The sequence below is a fragment of the Leptonychotes weddellii genome, chromosome 5 (assembly GCF_054177405.1).
Source record: "Leptonychotes weddellii isolate Sample4059 chromosome 5, ASM5417740v2, whole genome shotgun sequence".
NCBI classification, from domain to species: domain Eukaryota; kingdom Metazoa; phylum Chordata; class Mammalia; order Carnivora; family Phocidae; genus Leptonychotes; species Leptonychotes weddellii.
The window spans coordinates 97941276-97962114 of NC_138373.1; the positions used below are offsets into that span (position 1 = coordinate 97941276).

At 36.2% G+C, this 20839-nt stretch overlaps 1 protein-coding gene across 5 annotated transcripts in view; it reads right to left on the bottom strand.

Moving 5' to 3' along the window:
* Nucleotides 1-4554: 4554 nt before the first annotated feature.
* The window catches only part of NELL2 (neural EGFL like 2), a 305243-nt gene continuing 288958 nt past the window's right edge, over nt 4555-20839 (bottom strand). For all 5 annotated transcript variants that reach the window (XM_081821534.1, XM_081821531.1, XM_081821532.1 and 2 more), the window contains 4 exons: nt 18259-18452; nt 16617-16793; nt 14914-15138; nt 4555-4676 (listed from right to left, as the gene is read on the bottom strand). In XM_081821534.1, the coding sequence (XP_081677660.1) occupies nt 4626-4676; nt 14914-15138; nt 16617-16793; nt 18259-18452 (647 nt within the window). In that variant the 3' untranslated portion in view covers nt 4555-4625. The remainder of the gene's footprint in view (nt 4677-14913; nt 15139-16616; nt 16794-18258; nt 18453-20839) is intronic.

A 20839-nucleotide genomic window follows, 5' to 3' on the forward strand; every position in this document is an offset into this window, starting at 1 on the left:
ACACAGGAGCAAAAGTGATCCTTTTAAATGTCAGCCCAATTATGTTACAGCTATGCTCAAAAGTCTCTAATGACTCCCATCTCACTAAGAATAAAATGGAAATATCTAACCTTGGCCCAGGTGGATCTATGTGATCTGGTCACCAGCCACTCCTGTGATCTCCTGTCTGCTTGCTTGCTCCTCTCAAGACACATATAAGCATGTGCCCATTTCAGATCTGTTCACACAGTTCTCCCTGTCTGTAATTCTCTCCGTCTAGGAACAGAGATGACTCACCCCCTCACTCCATTCAAGTATTTGCTCCAGTGTCACTTTACATAGAGAGGACTTCCTGCACACCCTATCTAAACTATCACTCCTGTCCATATCACGACCCCAAACCAGCTTAATTTTTCTTCATAGCACTTATCCTCACCTGACATAGCATCTATGTATTTGTTAATTTTCTCTCCTCACCATTAGAATGTGAACTCCATAAGAAGGCAATATGTCCGTGGATGCTTGTGTTCTGTACACACTTTATTCACTGTGGTACTGCTCTGGATGCTTCTGCTCCACAGTGCCCTGATGCTTCACACACTGCCTAGAACAGTGTCTGATAGACAGTGGGGCCTCCACAAATATTTGTTCAGTGTGGTTTTATATTTTCTCCATAAGGCCGTGCATCTCTTTTGGTAGACTTATTCCTGGATTCTTTATATATTTTTTAGAAAATTATATGTTCTATTTTTTTTTCTTTTTTCCTTACTTACAGCTGTGTGTTTGTAAAAGAGAAAGAAAATTACTCAAAAATGAACTTGGTATCGTTTTGACTTCTACATATAGTCACACTCTAATTCCAGAGTGTTTTTTTAAAGCACCTAGCACTAGAGATAAATGGGAGAGCATGTTTTAAATGCAGTATTTTGGTGGTGACAGTAACATTTATGCCATTTGTCATTCAAAATAAAGACTTTCAGAATCTGCCCTGTAAACCATCTCTACAAACAATGATTTAATCTCAATACAAAGACCAAAGGTTTGGAGGAAGTTGTCTTCTCAATTTAAGCATATATAGGAAATTGCAACTCATGATTTTACTCAAAACTCCTCCAGTGGTTCTATTCTTTGTCACTTTATTTCATCACAGATCCAGAACCACTATAGCTTAAGGCACTCCTGCCTTTCTACCTGCAGGTCTATTAAGTAAGGGCAGTTACTCTGCAAAGAGGTGACAATTCCTTTATGGAAGATATTGAATTCTAGGGCAGAAAACAGTGCATCAATAATGAAAGGTCAGTAAGAACACAATGAGCCAACTTCACAGCAACAAAGGGACTGCCGAGGGTGAGTGTCCAGGTACCTCCATGAATAAAGTGTGTATAGAGCACGAGCATTCACTTAACTGCCTTCAGGTATCCTTTTCGCAGGAATCTCAAATCAATTTACTATTGGACCACTAACACTCTACATTTGAAAATATAAAGACAAAACGTCTTGTTCTAAAAAAAGTTGGTCTCATCAATGCTTAAGCACTAGGTCAACAGGACTGCGGCCACACACAGGTCTGCGGGATCCGCTGACCTGCAGAGGAACTCCAAACTAGTCAGCAACATGGAGGTATGATAGATGGGGTAATGCTTAGTGAACTGAAGCTGATTTTCTATTCAGTACATGTAACCTCAGCTTTGTTCAACTGAATAACTTCTGCTACTCTGATACTCAGAGTATTGATTACTGTTTTAGAGCTTTGATATATTGTTCATTTTTTTAAAGGCAATTATAGAGTATTTCAACTTTGGCTATAGATAACCAAGTTAGTGGGAGGATGAAAGAGTTCCATGATATTGCAGTATAATTGAACAAACCCGTGGCTCTCTTTACCAGCATATAGGGCACGGGGGGGCGGGGGGCGGGCGGGGAAGCAGTATGGCAGTCTTTTGAAAAGGGAGATAAATGATACAGATTGCCATACGTTAGTTACCAAAGGATTGCATTTAAAGGATTCTTGTGCTTTTCTTCTCAGAAAGGGAAAATAAAGGAAATGTAAAAACGATTGTCACCAAGAGCTGCTCTTAAAAGAGCCAAGTACCCCCAAATTAAATTCATGCTTCTTAGCTTTCACTTTCCCATAATGTTGGCATAATTCAACGATGGCATTTTGCCAATTATCTCCAGAGTAAGAAGTAGGGCATTAACCACCTCTTTTTCAAGGAACAAAGTTCTTAAGAAGCAATTGATTACTGCTTGTCAGGGTAAACAGTAATTCTCCTGGGATATATTTTTTATGGTATAAATCTTGAAGGGAAAAAATTCAATCTGAGCATATTCATTGCTTTAATAGTCTTTGGAAGAATATAATCTTATTTTTTCCCTCTTTTCAATGTTATAAGAGTTTTCTTTCACTTAGCAGTTTTACCAGGGGTCTGCAAACCACCAAAATCCTCAGAGCCCTACTAAGGTTTATAACAAATTGGGAATATGCAATTCCAGCCTTGCTTCTTCTTCCAAAAGCCATAAAATATCTAAATGATGCATATATATGAATATATGGATGGGGATGGTGTGTGTATATATACATTACACATACATACCCACATGCACACACTATTTCTTACTGTCTTCATTAATGCAAATAAAATATATTTTTTCAGGAAGATTTAATATGAAATCCAAAACATATATAAGGAAAAAAATCACATGGAAATAACTTCAAATTAATATCTTCTTGGAGACTAAATTGCTATTTACCATAGTAAATAGTAGCAGGAAAAAAAAGCCCTTGTGCTCTGTTGAAATTTTAAATTAAATATAAAAAGGCTGCAGAAAAAATAATTTATGATAAATCCAGGGAATATGGAGAGATACTTGAATTCACACATTCAATAAATATTACACATGCCAAAGTATTAAGACATTTATAAATTATCCTTTAGCTCAGCTAGTGTAAGATTGTTTCCATAGCAATGGTGCAGGGATAGTGAAAAGCCACTTTACCATTTCTGTAGTTTGGAGTAGTCAAATACTCTCCATTTCCATTTTCTTCTTTAAAGTAAAAGTCTCTATGCAGCTAAAATTTAATTTGATAATTTTTGTATTTGCTTTTTACCCTAATGCAAAACATATAGATAGGGCAGTAATGGATTACATGTCCTTTATTGGGGCATCAATCTGTTTACTTTTTTTTCCTCCTGAGATTCTAGTATATCAATAAATTTAATAGGTAATGTCATAATCCCTCCTAACATTGGAATTCTGTACTTTTTTATATCAAAATGTGAAGGACCACTTCTTGAAGACATTCCCAACCCTCACATACTTCCCTCCTTATGGGTATCAGTCAGAGTCCTGGCAGGAAATGATGGCACACACAAGCTGGCTAATTAAAGAGAGTTTAACAAAGGGACCATTTATAAAGATGTGACAGGAAATAGGGAAAGCAACAAGAAATGGGGCAGTTACCTCCTGAGGACAAAAAGGCCAGAGTTGTTACTATCCCTAAGCTGGAAGAAGCAAAAAGAAGAAGGTATCAGAACTTGGAGAGGGTAGCTAACCATAGGGGACCATGTGTCAGGAGATGGAGCCTTCAGTGAGGTGACACCACTAATCATGGTCGTGATCTGGCAGGAAGGGAGCCAGCAGAATAAAAACCCCAGATTTAACTCTTCCTGACATCTTGCCAGCAGTCCCCACTGGTAAAACCAAGCCAGAATCCAAAGGACAAGGGAACCCATTAACGTGGTCTATATAGATCAGTTCCCAGGATACAGACAGGGTAGAAAAGGTGAGTGAGAGGATCTCGAGCGGCAGAATGAAAGTATGCATCACACTCCCCACTTAGATATAATTTAGTGAAAATCACCTTTCAGTTTGGAAATAGCATGGTGGGAGTGTTTCATCAGCAGAACTAGGAAGCAGTTTGTATGCTGAGGCATCTGTGGGAAAAGGAATACATGTAAACAAGACACTCGGACACGTTATAAGGTAAGAGAAATATTTATTTAATTTTGCACAAGAACGAGCTTATACTGAACAAATCCAACCAAATAATATTAAGTGCAGTAAAACAAGGAAATAGGGATGACTTTTCCTGATAGAAAATATTAAGTAACCATGCCTGTGCATTATTTTTATCATTACAATAACTTGTTTCAGATTTCTTTTCGGAGTGTATACTGTACATAATACGTTATAACTTCTTTGCTTTGCTTCTGAAAATATAATTCATTCACTGCCTTGCATTTTATTTTTTTTTGCAGTGAGGAACCTAACTGATTCATGAAGATTCTGATCTAGAGAAAAATTTTCTGCACCAGTGAAGCTAGAGGCTTTCAAAGCTCTGATGGGCTCAGGCTTTATATCCAGGGGTCATGATGTCATGGTGTGTATTCTACACCCATTCTTCTACCACGGTGATGTCAGACACAGTAGAAGCAGAATTCTGGTCTCATTTTGCCCCAAGAATTTTCCTTTAGTGATTTTCTCAAGCTTCACAAATTTCATAATTGAATGTTCACTCAGCTATTAACAAAGCTGCACTTATCTGCCCACAAATCATCCACCTTAAGTTTTAACTTTTTTTTTTTTTTTGGTCTTTTTAATGAAAGAACATTCTTTAAACAGAAATCTCCCGTGAGACGTTAACTTCACAGTTCCTGAAGGCACTGTGGATCCACTGAGCAACAGATGTGGCCATTCTGGAGAAGAAAAAAGAGGAAAGAAAAGGATGGTATAAGCTGTTCAGTCGTTAGTAAATACTCACACTTACTGATTGGTGCACGTAAATCTAACTGGGGCTTGTTATTTATGCACCCCAGCAAATTCAACCTCCCAGTCACTTCTCACGTCTCTGCTACTGCAGAACCAATTATGCCCAGTTATTTGTGGCAAATCAGAGACTAGCTTTATTTACCACATGGCACCTTCTTAGATCACATTTGTTCTCTTAATTATTCATCCACAAAATATGTATTGAGTATATTAAGCCTTAGGTATATGGATGAATAAGCAGAATGGTTACTACCCTCATAGGGCAGGGGTTACAGTTTGGGGGGGCAGAAAACTAATAAATACCAAGCAAACATATTATCAAAAATTGTGAAAAGTGCTAGAAAAGAAATAAACTAGGTGATGTCAGGATACTAATAAAAGACTGGCTGGGGCACCTGGGTGGCTCAGTTAAGCTTCTGCCTTTGTCTCAGGTCATGATCCCAGGGTCCTGGGATTGAGCCCCGCATCGGGTGGGCTCCCTGCTCAGCAGGGAGTCTGCTTCTCCCTCTGTCCCTCCCCCTGCTCATGCTCTCTCTCTCTCTTCCCCCCTCCCTCCCTCTCTCTCTCTCTCAAATAAATAAATAAAATCTTTTAAAAATAATAAAGAAAAGACTGGCTACTTAGATTAGGTGGTCAGGGTGGACTTCTCTGTAGAAGTGATATTTAAACCAAGACCTGAAGGCAATGTGAAAAGGTTGGCCAAAAGCACAGGGAACAGAATGAGTACAGGCTTTGAAGTGAAAGTAGTTTTGTTTAGTTAAGCTGAAAAAAGGTCTGGGTGAGAATTTTGAGTTGGTGAAAAAAACAGTGTAAGGTAGGAAAAATAGCAGGGAAGGGCCAGATACACATAATTAGTTTTTCGAATAAAATACCAAAATAATACAGTGCATTACAAAAAAATTAATATCTTACTCTTTTGAGTCATTGCACTCTTACTTTCTTCAACCAGCTAACTAATAATGATGATTATGTTAATATTGTTACTACAATCATAAGATGATAATACCCTACTTCTTGAGTGCATACTCTGTGTCAAACACTTTGCTAGGCACTTTAAATACATTATCAAATTTCAACCTTACAGCATTCTCAGTGGGTCACTATTAATATTCACACTTCCTAGATTCAGATACTGAAGATCAGAAAGCTTAAATATCATGTCCAAAATCACACAGCTAACAATGGTACAGCAGGAATTAAAATTCAGGTTAGTCTGACTAAAAACCATCCTCTATTTGATATTTCCTCTCAGATAAGTGACTTTAGCTGCTTTAAAAACGTATTATACTTTTACGATAAAATCAAAAGTGTCTGTTCTATAAGACAAAAGATTTTGATACTTTAAACTTTTTTGAAGTATACCAAATGAGGGGAAAACTAGTCTATTTCCAAGAAGAGTATTATCAATTTAAGCCAATACTCTTCTGTTCTTAATTTTTATAAAGCAGAGCTCTTATTCTGACAATGAGAGGAAGTCTCAACATCTCTTGGATCTCCAGTGGCATTTTAAAGCTTTGTCATCATGCTCAGAGGCAGGTTTTCTACCCATAACCATTACATCATCTTTCCCAGTCCAGGCACCCACTGATGTAAGGGATATACCAGTTCCTGAGAGTATCAGTTCCTCAAATTGTATGGCTTTTGAGCAGAAAGTGAGGGAATTTCTGGAGCTTTCTGCCATCGAGTATGTGAAGCTAGCATTAGAACCCTATGGGTGGAAAAATCATTATTATGGTTCCTATGAGTATGTTTTAGGAAGGGATTTTCCAAAATCTTCCAGGAATGTTTTCCAAAATCTTCCAGGAATGTTTTTCTTATTCCATATCCATATTTTCTGTTACGATAAGATAAATGCTCTATAAATCATATACCAGTGGAAACTCCTCAATTAGGGAAACATAGTTCATACAAGAATGAATAATAAAATATCCTATTGGAGTTCCAGTTTCAGTAATGGCATAGTTGCTTATATAAAACTAACCTTCCCCGCAGATTACTATAAAGGGTCTGGACAAAAATAGAAAAAAATAACTATTTGAAAGCAATAGATAGTGACCAAAAGCAGGCGGACACTGGAAAGATTTCAATCTGTGAAAGAAGGGAAATGTGTTGTGTGAGATTTATTTTTCCTTTGCATTTCCCCTTAGGGCACTTTGTAGTCTCTGCAGCTTAGGCTAACTACAACTCAGGCATAAAGACACAATCTGATAGGCCTCAGATGTCAGAGGACAACTTTTAGGGCTGCCAGAGTGGTTGTAAATTCAGAAAGAAATACCTAGAAAGGAGGGAGTGAATCAGCATATAAACTCCCCTCAAATCCTTGGCTGGTCTTTGAAATACAGAAGAGACTAAAGAGATAATGAGTTACAGCTTGAAAGTCGCAAGATCTGGGCAGAGATTTCAAATGTTGCTTTCTGTGGGTAGCAGTGTTTAAAATCTGTGTCCTTCCAAGTTAGGAAGGATTGATAAAAAAAAAATTCAGGCTTTTCATTGAAAGCCCAAAAGGGCCATGATTAGGAGTAAAAACAATGTCTCAAGATTAAGAGACTCACCCTAGAACTAAGGGTAAATCTGGAATAGACCCACCTAACCAGAGTAAAGTGAAGCTTTCTTAAATGCAAGGTGATAGGCCAGAAATTTGCAAACTGCTAGAACAGTCTTCAGAGAAAGCTAACAGAACATATGATCTATGCCATATATCATCCATAGTATCCAATAAACCATAAAAATATTAGATATCATGAAGAAAGACAAGAAAATGTGACTTTTAATCAAGAGAAAAAGTAGTGAATAGAAATGACTCAAAAACAATCCAGATGGAATAATTAGCAGACAAGGACTGGAAAGTATCTATTTTAAATATGTTTGAAGTAAAAAAAAAAAAAAAAAAAAGATGGTAAATCTCTATAAATAGAATTAAATGGAAATTTTAGAGTAAAAATTTCCAGTATTTGAAGTGAAAAACTCATTGAATAGGTTTAACAGCAGATAACATGACAGAAGGAACAGTCAGTAAATTTATAACAAAAAAATAGAAATTATCCAATCTAAAACAAAGAGAAAAAAGACTGATATAAAAATAGAGCTTCACTGACCTTCAGGATAGTATTAAGCCATATAACATATGAGTAATCACAGTCCCAGAAGAATAGGATGGAGAAAATTGCAGAGAAAATATTTGAAAAAATTTGAAGAAACCATGGTCAAAATTTTCTCAAATTTCTCGGAAAAAAAAAAACCCAAAAAACAAAAAAACCTACCAGCTTAGATACTTAAAAAGCCCAGCAAACACCAAAGAATAAAGTCACATAAAATATCACATCTAAGTATATCACAGTCAAACTTCTAAAAATCAAAGCTAGAGAATTGTGAAAGGAAACAGGGGGGAAAAGACATATTTTATACAGAGGAACAAAAATACAAATGATAGCTGAATCCTCATTAGAAATGATGGACACGTGAAAACAATAGAGTATCACCCTTAAAGTCCTGGGAACAAATCTGTGAATCCAGAATGCTATATTTAATAAAAATATCCCTAAAAATAAAGATAATTTCAGATAAATGGAAGTTAGATCTATTAACCAATGGATCTATAATATGGAAAATGCTAAGGGAAGTTAAAACTGAAGGAAAGTGACACCATGGAGACTCAAATATGTGAGAAGAAATGAACACTAGAAATGGCAAATATGTGGATAAGTATGAAATATAGCATTTCTTCTTCCCTTAACTTCCTTAAGAGATATTTGGCTGACTAAAGCATAAATAATAAGGAATTTTAGGGTTTATAGCTTACTGAGTTACAAAATATATGATTATTTATTATAGCTCAAAGGCTAAGGGGGACGGAATTCTATTATGTTGAAGTTCTTATATTTTATGTGAAGTAGTATAATATTAAATCTTATTCTACTCTAATAAATGAATGCTATAGATTGTAATCTCTAGATCAGCAACTAAAATAGTAATATAAAAGGCTATAGTTAAAAGTTCAAAAGAACAATTAAATTTAAATAATATAAAAAGTTAATAAACAAAAAGAAGGAAGAAATGGAGGAATAGGAATATGGAAAATGGATAGGACAAAAATAAAACAAATGGCAAAATGGTAGCCCTATATCCACCAATGCCAAAAAATTACATTATATGTAAACAGACTAAACACTTCATTAAAAGACAAAGACTGTCATACTGGATAACAAAATAAGAACGAAGTATACATTATCTATTAAAAATAGAGTTTAAATATAAAACCATAGGTGGGTTGAAAGTAGATTGGTCAAAACAAAATGAATATCTGAAAAAAATTGACTTCAAGTCTAGAAGGCTTGCTAGAGAAAAGGAGGGCATTGCATAATGATAAAATGGTTAATTTACCAGAAGACATTAAAGAGTACATCCTGGGCGATTCCATTTATATGAAATTTTTAAAAGGCAAAAAAAATCTACTACAATGAAATCAAATTGAAGTTTGCTATAGTAAGTTGGTATTGCCTGGAAGGGGAAAAAAAGGTACTTACTCAAGTATTGGAAATATTCTATATTTTGATTTTTAAGACTCATCACATTATATATATAATAACTATGCATTTCACTATAGTTAATATTACCTTGATAAAAACTAAAATAAAAGGTGATCCACTGAAACTTAGTCTGATTACTAGGAATAGTAACAACCTACTATTACAATGAATAAAACTAGTTATTTTTACATAGTACAAAGTAAGTTTCCTTAACACCTGTTATTTCTGACTACATTTATTCTATATTTTTAAAAAGTTTTAAAAAAGTCATTGTCACTATTTTTGTGCTAAACTCAAATCAAGATTAGAAGATAGCTGGCTTTGGGGCGCCTGGGTGGCTCAGTCATTAAGCGTCTGCCTTTGGCTCAGGTCATGATCCCAGGGTCCTGGGATTGAGCCCCGCAACGGGCTCCCTGCTCCACGGGAAGCCTGCTTCTTCCTCTCCTACTCCCCCTGCTTGTGTTCCCTCTCTTGCTGTGTCTCTCTCTGTCAAATAAATAAATAAAATCTTAAAAAAAAAAAGACAGCTGGCTTTTAATTTTCAGTTAATATATTTATATATAATACATGTATAATATATTTTAATGTTATTTATATTCAGTAAATTTAGTTTTTATTCATTTATTAATCATTTACTGTATAATTAATATATTAATCTGTTTACAAATTATATAGATTATAAATAGATGTATATATAAATAATTAATATATTTTTAAACATCCCACTACCATCAGTATTTTAGTATGACTTTATAGAATTCATTTGCATACTCTTTTATTTTCAATCTTCTTGCAATTAAAGTGTAAATGTAATTACATATATATATATATTTTTAAAGATTTTATTTATTTGACAGAGAGAGAGACAGCGAGAGCAGGAGCACAAGCGGGGGAGTGGGAGAGGGAGAAGCAGGCTTCCCACTGAGCAGGAAGCCCGATGTGGGACTCGATCCCAGGACCCTGGGATCATGACCTGAGCCGAAGGCAGACGCTTAACGACTGAGCCACCCAGGCACCCTACATATTATATTTTTAGCTTAGGTTTTATTTTAAGCCATTTTTTCCAATGGCTGAGTAATATAATCATATAATTATATATATATATTACATAATTATAGTATAATATATATTGCATCATAGAGTTACTAGAACATATTTAACTATTTTTCTATTTTTGGACACCTTGGTTTCTTCCTTGATTTTATATGACAAATAATATTGAGGTGAATATTGTCATGCATATATTTTAGAATATTTCTTGAGGTTATATTCTCAGACCTGGGGTTAATAGGACAAAAATATTTGAGTTGGGATGGGGAGTAGGCAAAGAGGTGTATTGTGGCATGTTGACACATGTTTTTTAATGTCATTGACATAAGTACATCTCTGTCAGCACTGGAAATTATTGTGAGTTGTTTGTTTTTTACTGTGGTATGTGAAAATAATAATTCATTATGTTAGTTTACATTAGAGTTTTAATTATTTAAAAGTTGAATAATTTCCTCTTTTTATTTTTATTTATTTATTTATTTTAAAGATTTTATTTATTCATTTGACAGAGACAGAGACAACGAGAGCAGGAACACAAGCAGTGGGAGTGGGAGAGGGAGAAGCAGGCTCCCCTCGAGGAGGGAGCCCAATGTGGGACTCGATCCCAGGACCCTGGGATCATGACCTGAGCCGAAGGCAGATGCTTAACCACTGAGTCACCCAGGCGCCCAATTTTCTCTTTTTAATAGCTGCATTTTTTAGCAAATTGTTTATTCATTCCTTGCTGATTTATTTATGGGGGAAATATTGTTTTTTCTTGTTAACTTTTATATGTTTTTTAATTTAACAAAGCATATCTTCTGGAAGAATATCTTTCCAGTCTCTTGTTGTGACTTCTCATTTTGTAAATTTTGTTTATCTATAGAAGCTCTAAATTTTCTTTGAGGAATACTTTATCACTTCTAAGTTAGAATAGACATCTCCCTTCTAGAATGTTGATTAACATTTGATTACATCTTTTTACTTCTAGTATCTAACATTTCTTCCATGTAGAATTTGTTTTGATAGGGCGCCTGGGTGGCTCAGTCGTTAAGCGTCTGCCTTCAGCTCAGGTCATGATCCCAGAGTCCTGGGATCGAGTCCCACATCGGGCTCCCTGCTCAGCGGGAAGCCTGCTTCTCCCTCTCCCACTCCCCCTGCTTGTGTTCCTGCTCTCGCTGTCTCTCTCTGTCAAATAAATAAAATCTTTAAAAAAAAAAGAATTTGTTTTGATATATGATAGCATATAAAATTACTTCCCTCAAATTGCTGCCCAGCCATTCCAATGTATATAAAATAATCCTTTCTTCCTTTATTGATCTGAAAATCTCTCCCAATCATACACGAAAGTCTCCATTTTAATGTCCTCATTGATGGGGCATTTGTTTCCATAGATAGATCTAGTTTCTATTCTAATGTTAGTACAGAAGTCTGCTTTCAAAACTTTAAGTCTGCTGTTCCTGATAGATGAGGGTAAAGTTTAGGAAGTTAGGAGCTTCATCCTTAAAACTCTAATTTTCTTCATACCTCAATTATTTCAGTATTACATCTAGAGTCTCCCAAGGAATTAAAAGTAGCCCCCTGGCTTCCAATTTCCAAATGGTCTGTTTGGTAATTATTTATTAAAGGAAATGACCTTCTATCCCTCCTCCCTTCGTATTCATTTCTCAACTGGACACATCCCTAGTTATTGTTTGAAGCTCAAAGCATAACTGCCTAAAAGCACTCTGACCCATCAAAGGGTTCATTGTCTCTTTTAGACTTAGGAGAGACAATCTTAGTAATCCATTTTTGACTCAAGAGTTTAACCTTTGAATGGAGGAACATTTTTTTTTAACCTAAGCAAATTAAATCTGGAGACATCCTTAAAAAGACATCTTTAAACCACCACCCCCCTGCTAATTCCTAATTCCTCAGATCTTATCTTCAATGTCATTTGCTCAGGAGATAACTGGTGCACATGTTATGTGGTCTTTTAGCACAGTGCTCCTTTCCTTCAGAGCATCCATCACAGTCTAGAATGCTGTCTTATCTGTTTCATGACTTAATATCTACTTACTGTATTATTAACAATAATAATAGCCAATATTGGTGTTTACTCTGAATGTGCATGAAATGTGTAGGAAACTTTTTAATGGATCTTCTCACTTAATTCTTATAGCAACCCTCTCATGCAGGTACTAAAATTACTCCTAGTTAGGTACTATTTTTATTCTTATTTTTCAGGTGAGCAAACTGAGCAAACTGAGAGAGATTAATGGACATCCCCTGAGGTCACATTGCTAGTATGGCTGGCCAGGCTTTGAATCCAGGTGGCCTGATTCTATGCACTGCATTCTTCACCTCTAGTGCTGTCCAGCAGAACATTCTGTGATGAGAGAAATGTTCTTTATATGTTCTGTCTAATATGATAGCCACTAGCCACATGTAGCTATTGAGCAATTAAAATGTGGCCAGGGTGACTGAGAAACTGAAGTTTTAATTTTATTTAACTTTAATTAATTTAAATAGCCACATGTGGCTACTGACTACCATATTGGACAGCATAGCTCTAGACAACAAGGTGCTAGGTAATAATTTCCAGAAACAGTTTTATCTGTTTTCCTTATCATTACACTCCTGGTACTAGCATAATACCCAGCACAATGTGTTTATTGATTAGAATGAGTAATTCATAGGAGAGTAGGACAGGGAGATAAGAAGTAAAAATGGTGCTCTGAAAGCACCAAATTGTGGAAAATGCTCACCTCCAATGGAATATCTGTAGCCTGTTTTGCATCCATTTTATTTTTAAAATAACACAAAATAAATATAATAAAATGTGTATTTGGGATAAATTTGGTAAAGTAGCACATATTTTTATAACTCATATTTAATAAGAAGGGAAAAGGGAAATAGCATCAAACAGTAACTTCTGAGAATCAGCACTGATCTGACAAAAAATGAATTTAACTCTAAAATACACTTTCTGGAATACATTTCTATCATGAGGCAAAAAATCCTATTTGTTTATAAGGCAGTAAATGACAATCATACTCATGCTCTTCACCCCAGAAAACACTCTCATGTTTTTCTATTACTGAATGCATTTTTTTTTTATTGGAAATATCTGTGTGAGCCATATTTGTGTGTTTTTCATCCTATCACCTCCTATATATTTTTGCTGTCACTTCTCAGAACAATAATCTTAGATTAAGAGTGTACATGGGGTGCCTGGCTGGCTCAGTTGGTGGATCATGTGACTCTTGATCTCAGGGTTGTGAGTTCGAGCTGCATTTTGAGTGTTGAGGTTACTTATAAAATATTAAAAAAAAAAGAGTGTAAAGGGATTTAACTTTAATTGGTAATTAAATGTCAGAAACTATTTCCCTGTTGGTCATTAATGCTGAAGTTTCTAGATATGCACTGCTATGTGTACTCATATTAAATGTATATTAAAGCAATACTGCATATACATTAGTCACTTTTAGTAGTAGTAGTAGTAGTAGTAGTAGTAACTTTCAAATTTGCTAATGCATTTTCAGAAAACGCATTAAATGTTCACCCAAAAAGCTTTGCTTGATTGACAAAAATTACATTGATTGAAAGAGACAAACATTTCGGTTTGAAATAGATAATAGTATCTCAAAGCTTAAAGCATTTTATATTTCTTTGTCCTGTTATGTCAAGCCACTCTAGTAAGAATTTGTGCTAAGTGAATCTGAATTAAATTGCTCTATTGAAAAAAAATTAATGGAACTGTGCACTTACAAAAAGAGAGTTAGAGATATCTAGCTGTGGTATGTTGGAAAAAATCTGAATCTTTGCTTTCCTGTGTTGTTGTTATTAAGCCTTCAGTTTATTTACTTAGTTTTAGTGTTGATTCAAAAATTATGACTGTGAAATACAGTGACCACTAAATCAACATTTGTAGGAACAATAATCAAGTAGAATGCTTTCAACTTTGCCAGTATGTATGAACTCTACACATAGTCTACATTATCTGTATTTTCGTTCTCATTGAAGTAAAAGACACACGCTCTATTTTCCTGTGGGAATAAGAAGAAAAATCTTTATAATGATTTTTCTCCAACTGTGGGAATAAAATAAACAACAGATCTTAAATTTTTCAACCCAATGTAACTGACCACAACAAACCAAGAAATATGCCCATTTTTCCATATTGATTTTCACTTTGGAAAATGTAATATATTTACTTTGTCGATATATCTTACAGACCTCATAAAAGGACCAGATAAAAATCAATAAAATAATATCCATCATGAAAGAAGAAACATGAAGTTTGTGTTGTAGTTTTTTTTTTTTTAAAGATGTGTACAGTTAGAAAATTTAGGGCAATTTAAGTAGGTTCTTTCCGTTCCGGTGACATAAATAACTGATCATTCCGGTTTCTGATCATGCACTTCCTTCTCCTTGAATATGCTTTGAGGATGCACAGGGCAGTTAGCCTTGGCACTAATAAAGCTGAGTGGCCCTCCTCCCACCTCTGTTTCAACAATAAATAGGAAAAAAAAAATGCTTCCCATTGGCCTAGGTTAAGCACATTAATATGAATGAGCCCTGGGTACCGTTGGCCAAGTGTTCCCTCCTTGGATTTAATAGGCTTTACCTTGCACTGGCAGAGAGTACACTCGGTGCCGTGTTTGATCCAAGAGGACCCAGTGAAGCGAACCACGTTCATCTCATCCAGGCAAGTTTTGGTGATGTCATTACGAATGGTGTCGGCCTGGCAAGGGTCAGTGACACAGCGCCGGCAGCACTCGTTCTCTGGGAGGACACTGAATTCACATTCCACTTCTGGGCAAGGCAGAGGCCAACAGTCAACTTCCCCTTGCTGTAAGGAAAGCAGATGCAGCAGGGCAGGGAGAAAGGAAGTGAGGGCGCGGAGGGAGGCACAGTGGAAGCCGCACAGTGTTTACCGAATACTCAGTTTATTTGATGGATATTTATACTCACACCTTCAAAGCCACGAATCTTGCAGGGAATCTACAAAAGTCCTACCAGAGGGCTGAGGTCTATCCTGCAGCTGGACTTTAAGAGCGTTCAAGGATTAAACAAGAACAAGGAACAAAAGCAAAACCCTTTCCCTTAAAACAATCAAATTTGCATGCTCTTATCTTTTCCCTGACAGAAGAATTATTTACTACGGAAGAACGTTTTACTTAAATTTTTGCATATTAGGTGCTTTTTTCATTCCTTTGATTATTTCCCCCCTACCTTCTCATTTATTCCCTTCTGTATAAAGAAAGTTTTGTCCATTTACAAGAAAATCAACTGAAATATGAAGGGAATTTGGCAGGTTTTCTTTGTTCATTTATATGTTTCTCAGGTTAGGGATTCTGGAGGGGAAAAAAAAAAACAACTAGCTGATTTCAGGCTTCTCTATTTCACATGGGAAAATTGTGTGAATTGGATCTTTTTAAAATTTAGCTCCCACCTCTCTCCTATTTTCTTCATAATTCTGAATCTCAGGGTCTTGGAGATGAAAGCAGCCTTCAGGCACAGAAACTAACCTTGTTCTTTCAACTGATTTTTGGGTTTAAAGTATAAAAAGGAAGCAACAAAAAAGCATTACCTTAAAAATATCCTCACACAAATAGAAAGGAAACTAGCCATGACTTTAAAAGTAGCATCTGGGAAACTTTCTTCTATAAAGACACATAGACCAATTTTCCTTTTCATTTACGCTCCTCAAAAGAATCAAGAAGCTTGGTCAAATGAGAAAAGATTGGTGTTTTCCTGATCAAGTCTTTATTTTCTTCTTTCCTATTGTTTCCAGTAGAAGTTTTGTAAATATATACATTCAACTCTAATATTCTAATAAGTATTTATTGCAAATCCATACCATGTGTAAAACAGGGTGCCCACTAGAATAGTACTGATGGTAAAAATACTTAGAAGGAGAAAAAGTGTCATTTTTTGTTTTTGTTTCTGTTTTTATGACCGATAGAAATGGATTAACAAAAGTTCTACTTGGACAAAAAAATTACATTTTTCACAAATGCTGTTCTGCTTATAATGGTGTGTGAGTGAACCTAAGCTGAATGGGACTGGGGATGCTAGGAGAGTCTGTTCTTCTTCGGAGCTCTGGAAAGACATGCACGACATGCCGTCCAACATTTACTCCGAACGTGCCTTCGCGGGTCCTGACCGTGTGCTCGCCATTTGTCATCCTAACCGGGCTCACTTTTTGTAACCACCAGCGCCACGGCCAGGTAGGTGCTGGGAACTGGCAGATGTGGGAGGGCAAGACTGTCTCCCTCGTTAGATTCGGGCCGGAACTTCCCCCGCACTTGCAGAGGCTAAACTTACCAAACAGCGACACTGCTGGCAGTCCTGGACCCAGGTGTCCCCACTATTGTATAAGGTGTCCCCATTTTGATGGAGGCACTGACTGCTAAGCCTTGGGTCACATTCAGGGCAGCAAAAAAGATCAACCGTGGGATTCTCGCAGTCACAGACCATCCGACGACACATTACGAATCCATTCTGTATGAGAAAGAAGAAAGCAGTTACCAAAAGCCCTCCCTTTCTCAATATACTACATCAGGGTAATAGCTTTAGAGTTACATTTTGTAGCTACCACACAGAAATTACCCAAGCTGGAGAACTTCCAATTTCCTTTCCAAACACTGCTTGACCAGCAAATTTTCAGAAATGACCGGTATGAAATAACCACTACACATCCTTATGTATATATGAATGTGGGTAATGTACATGTAAAGGTACATGTAAATATACATGCACTTGTTTATTAGTATAGTAATTAGACTACCTATAGTAATTAGAATACTACCTTGTTTTATGTGAGGGCATGTGCATTTATATTTAATAGTCAACAAGCTGGGGAGGGTATGTGCTATGGTGAGCGCTGTGAATTGTGTAAGACTGATGAATCGCAGACCTGTACCTCTGAAACAAATAATACATTATATGTTAAAAAAGACAAAAAAGATAGTAGGAAGGGAAGAATGAAGGGGGGGAATCGGAGGGGGAGACAAACCATGAGAGACTATGGACTCTCAGAAACAAACTGAGGGTTCTAGAGGGGAGGGGGGTGAGGAGATGGGTTAGTCTGCTGATGGGTGTTAAAGAGGGCACGTTCTGCATGGAGCACTGGGTGTTATGCACAAACAATGAATCATGGAACGCTACATCAAAAGCTAATGATGTAATGTACGGTGATTAACATAACATAATAAAAAAAATAGTCAACAAGCTTTACCTATTGTTAAGTTTATGGAATATATTAGACCTTAAGTTTGTATACAAACTGTTTTCAATTTCTTTCATAATAATTGAGCCCTTCATACAGAGTGTTATTTATCTAACTATAAATTAAGTCTCTATCATCGACTGGGTAAATAAAGTGGAACATCCCTTTAAAACTGAAACACAGTCTAAATAGATCGTTTTCACTTGTAGGCCAAAGTATGTCCATTCTGGCTTTGTTTATGCATTCATTCAAATATGATATTGTTAATATGGAAGCACTAGCATAGTTAGCAGCAAAGTTTTATCAACATGTGCAGATAAATGCATTGTGGCATTTCCACAGGATGGAATACTATTCAGCAATAAAAAGGAATTGGTTACTGACATATGTAATTAATATAAATGAATGCTGAAAACATAATGCCGAGAGAAAGAAGCCAGACCAAAAAAAAAAAAAAAAAGTATGTACTATATGTACTACCTACTATAGAAGGCTCTAGAAAATACAAATCTAACCTACAGTGACCCAAATCAGTGTTTTCCTTCAGGCTGACGGTACGGGACTACCTACGAAAGGACAGAGACAACATTACGAGCAGATGAAAATGTCCTTTTACACTAACTGTGATAGTGATTAAGTAGATGCATGCCATTTGTCTAAGCTCATCAAGCTATATATTTAAAACATATGCAAATTACACCCCAATAAAAATGATTAAAGTGTTTTATTTATACCAACCTGACATGAACACACAGAGCACCGGTCATTTTCCAACACCCAAATCTGACCATTGTGCTTAATTTTTCCGTCATGGATGCAGTCCCCTGTGCAGTTCTTTCCATGAGGACATCGGCAATCATATCCACCATCCAAGTTAAAGCAAATGGTATCATTGGCACAGCTATGCCTCCCGGTCCCACACTCATCGATATCTACAGCCAAGAAAAGGCAGCCGGCAATGTGCTTAGGATATGCTCGGTTTCAAACAACTGCAATCAGGCAAGTTGTCTCCTAACACAAAGCATTCAACTGTAAATTAATTTTCATCTTACTGGCATGCATTTCCTATTAAATGCTGACTAAAGCAATGTTAATGATCCGGGGATTTCACAGGAACACATTATCATGCTTGACTTCAAACACCAGATAACCTTGGTTAGATTCTCCACTTTTGTATCTCTGTAAATACCATTAGGCTTTATGGAACACTTATATTTTTTGAAAGTAAGAAGAGAACTCAATCTATCAAACAAAAAGCAGTGGCAGTTGAAATCCTAAAAGTGCCTTTGAGTTTTTATTGGGAAAATCATCCTCAAATGTTAAAATGGTGCTTACCCCAAATCCTTTCTTAGTGGGAGATGAAATGGCATGGGGCCTCCGAGGCATTTTTATTCAGCTTCAAGCATCCACCTGTCACCCCTGTGTAAGCTCCTCCCAGAGTTTCGCCCAGGTGAGGGCGTTCTTCCCATAGTCAGGCATTTTTGTACCGTCCTCACACACTGCCCACCCCCCACCCCGCCCCGCCACAGAGGGCAAGTGACCACCAGCAATTACCATCTCGCTCACAAATCATCTCCCACTTCTTAACTTTTCCATTTCAGACGATCATTTTGGCTCCTGCCTGACTCAACTGTCAAGGACCCATTCCTCACCTGACCTCACCTAGTCCATGGCAATCACAGCCTACAGCATTTTCATACAGATGAAAAGAAAACATATCTTGACCCACAGATCAGGTCCTTAAGAAGAGATGTGATTCATTTTATTTAGCCCCATAATTTAAAGGTCACAAGCCCAAATACATTTCAGGGATATTGTATGAGTGGCAGTAAGCAGTTATCTCCTACTTCATCTGTTTCCTCCGAGTAAAGGTCAAGAAAGAAAGAATTAAATCACAGCAGAAGAAGTGGGTTAGAGAGAAGATGGAATGGATAGCTTTTCACCAGGGGAACTGTATACTGATTTTCTTAGAAAATTTTATTTTATTATTTTTTAAAGAGTTTATTTATTTATTTATTTGACAGAGTGAGAGATAGCGAGAGCAGGAACACAAGCAGGGGGAGTGGGAGAGGGAGAAGCAGGCTTCCAGCAGAGCAGGGAACCCGATGTGGGGCTCGATCCCAGGACCCTGAGATCATGACCTGAGCTGAAGGCAGACGCTTAACGACTGAGCCACCCAGGCGTCCCATGATTTTCTTAGAAAATTTTAAAGATAGACTTTAGTAGATAACGTTTCTTAAATTGTTTGGTTTCAACATTATAGAAGACGTGGCCCAGTCAAGGTTATATTTTAGCCATATTTAAATTCTTAAATATTAAGTTCTGTCATATATGCATTCCTCAAAATGAGCCATATGATATATTTCTCTCTATTTGCCTTGATTTTGATCAGTTACACCTCAACAAGACCAATGAATTGACACAATGGCTGAAAGATTTTTGTTATAACTATAGTGAACACATTATTATAGCCTGATTTGTCAAGGATAATACAGTTTATAATTATAGAGTATGATCAAAAGCAGAACTGTTAGCGAGCATGAGGATATATTTCACATTTTTAAGCATTGATATATATATATAAATTATATATATTTATAACAATTATATATAAATAGATTTGTTCAGGTCAGAGAAATTTGGCTGATGCTATTTAGAGAAAGAGGAGCAAGAAGTGAAATTTTATAAAATAGCTCTATATTTAATCTACTCAGAATAATAAAGCATATTGATGACTTGATCTTCATTTCCTATTAAATATTATTATAATTAGGAACTATAATAAACAGGAAAAACATTAACCATAGTTATTTGGTCTCTTTGACCACAAACTGTACAAATATTTCTTACTACAATAACCCTTTAAATATCCACTATACAAATATTATTCCGTTAATGGCAATGACTGGATTTTTACAATCATTTCATTTTGCTTGACATTTAAAATAAAAGCTCTGCTGTCAGGTAATGCATTTTTTTTCTTAAAGGCAGAGACAATCCTTGGATTTGCTGCAGAAGACAAAGAAGAGGTGTCCAGCCACAAAAGGAACACGTGCTCTGAAATCAAGTACGTTTACAATAAAGAATTAGAGTAATAAGTTACTTACAACAATGGTTGATATGTACTTGTCATACCTGGAGAAATGTGTAGGCAGAAAATCATTATGAACCAATGATTACCTTTTGCTATACAATGGGATTTGAATTAATTTGAATTCATCTCCCCCCCCGCACCTCCCGCCCCCCCCACCCCCCGCTTGTTATTTACACTGGTTTCCCAATGCAGAGACTATTCTCAATTGAATGGTAGTACAGAGTT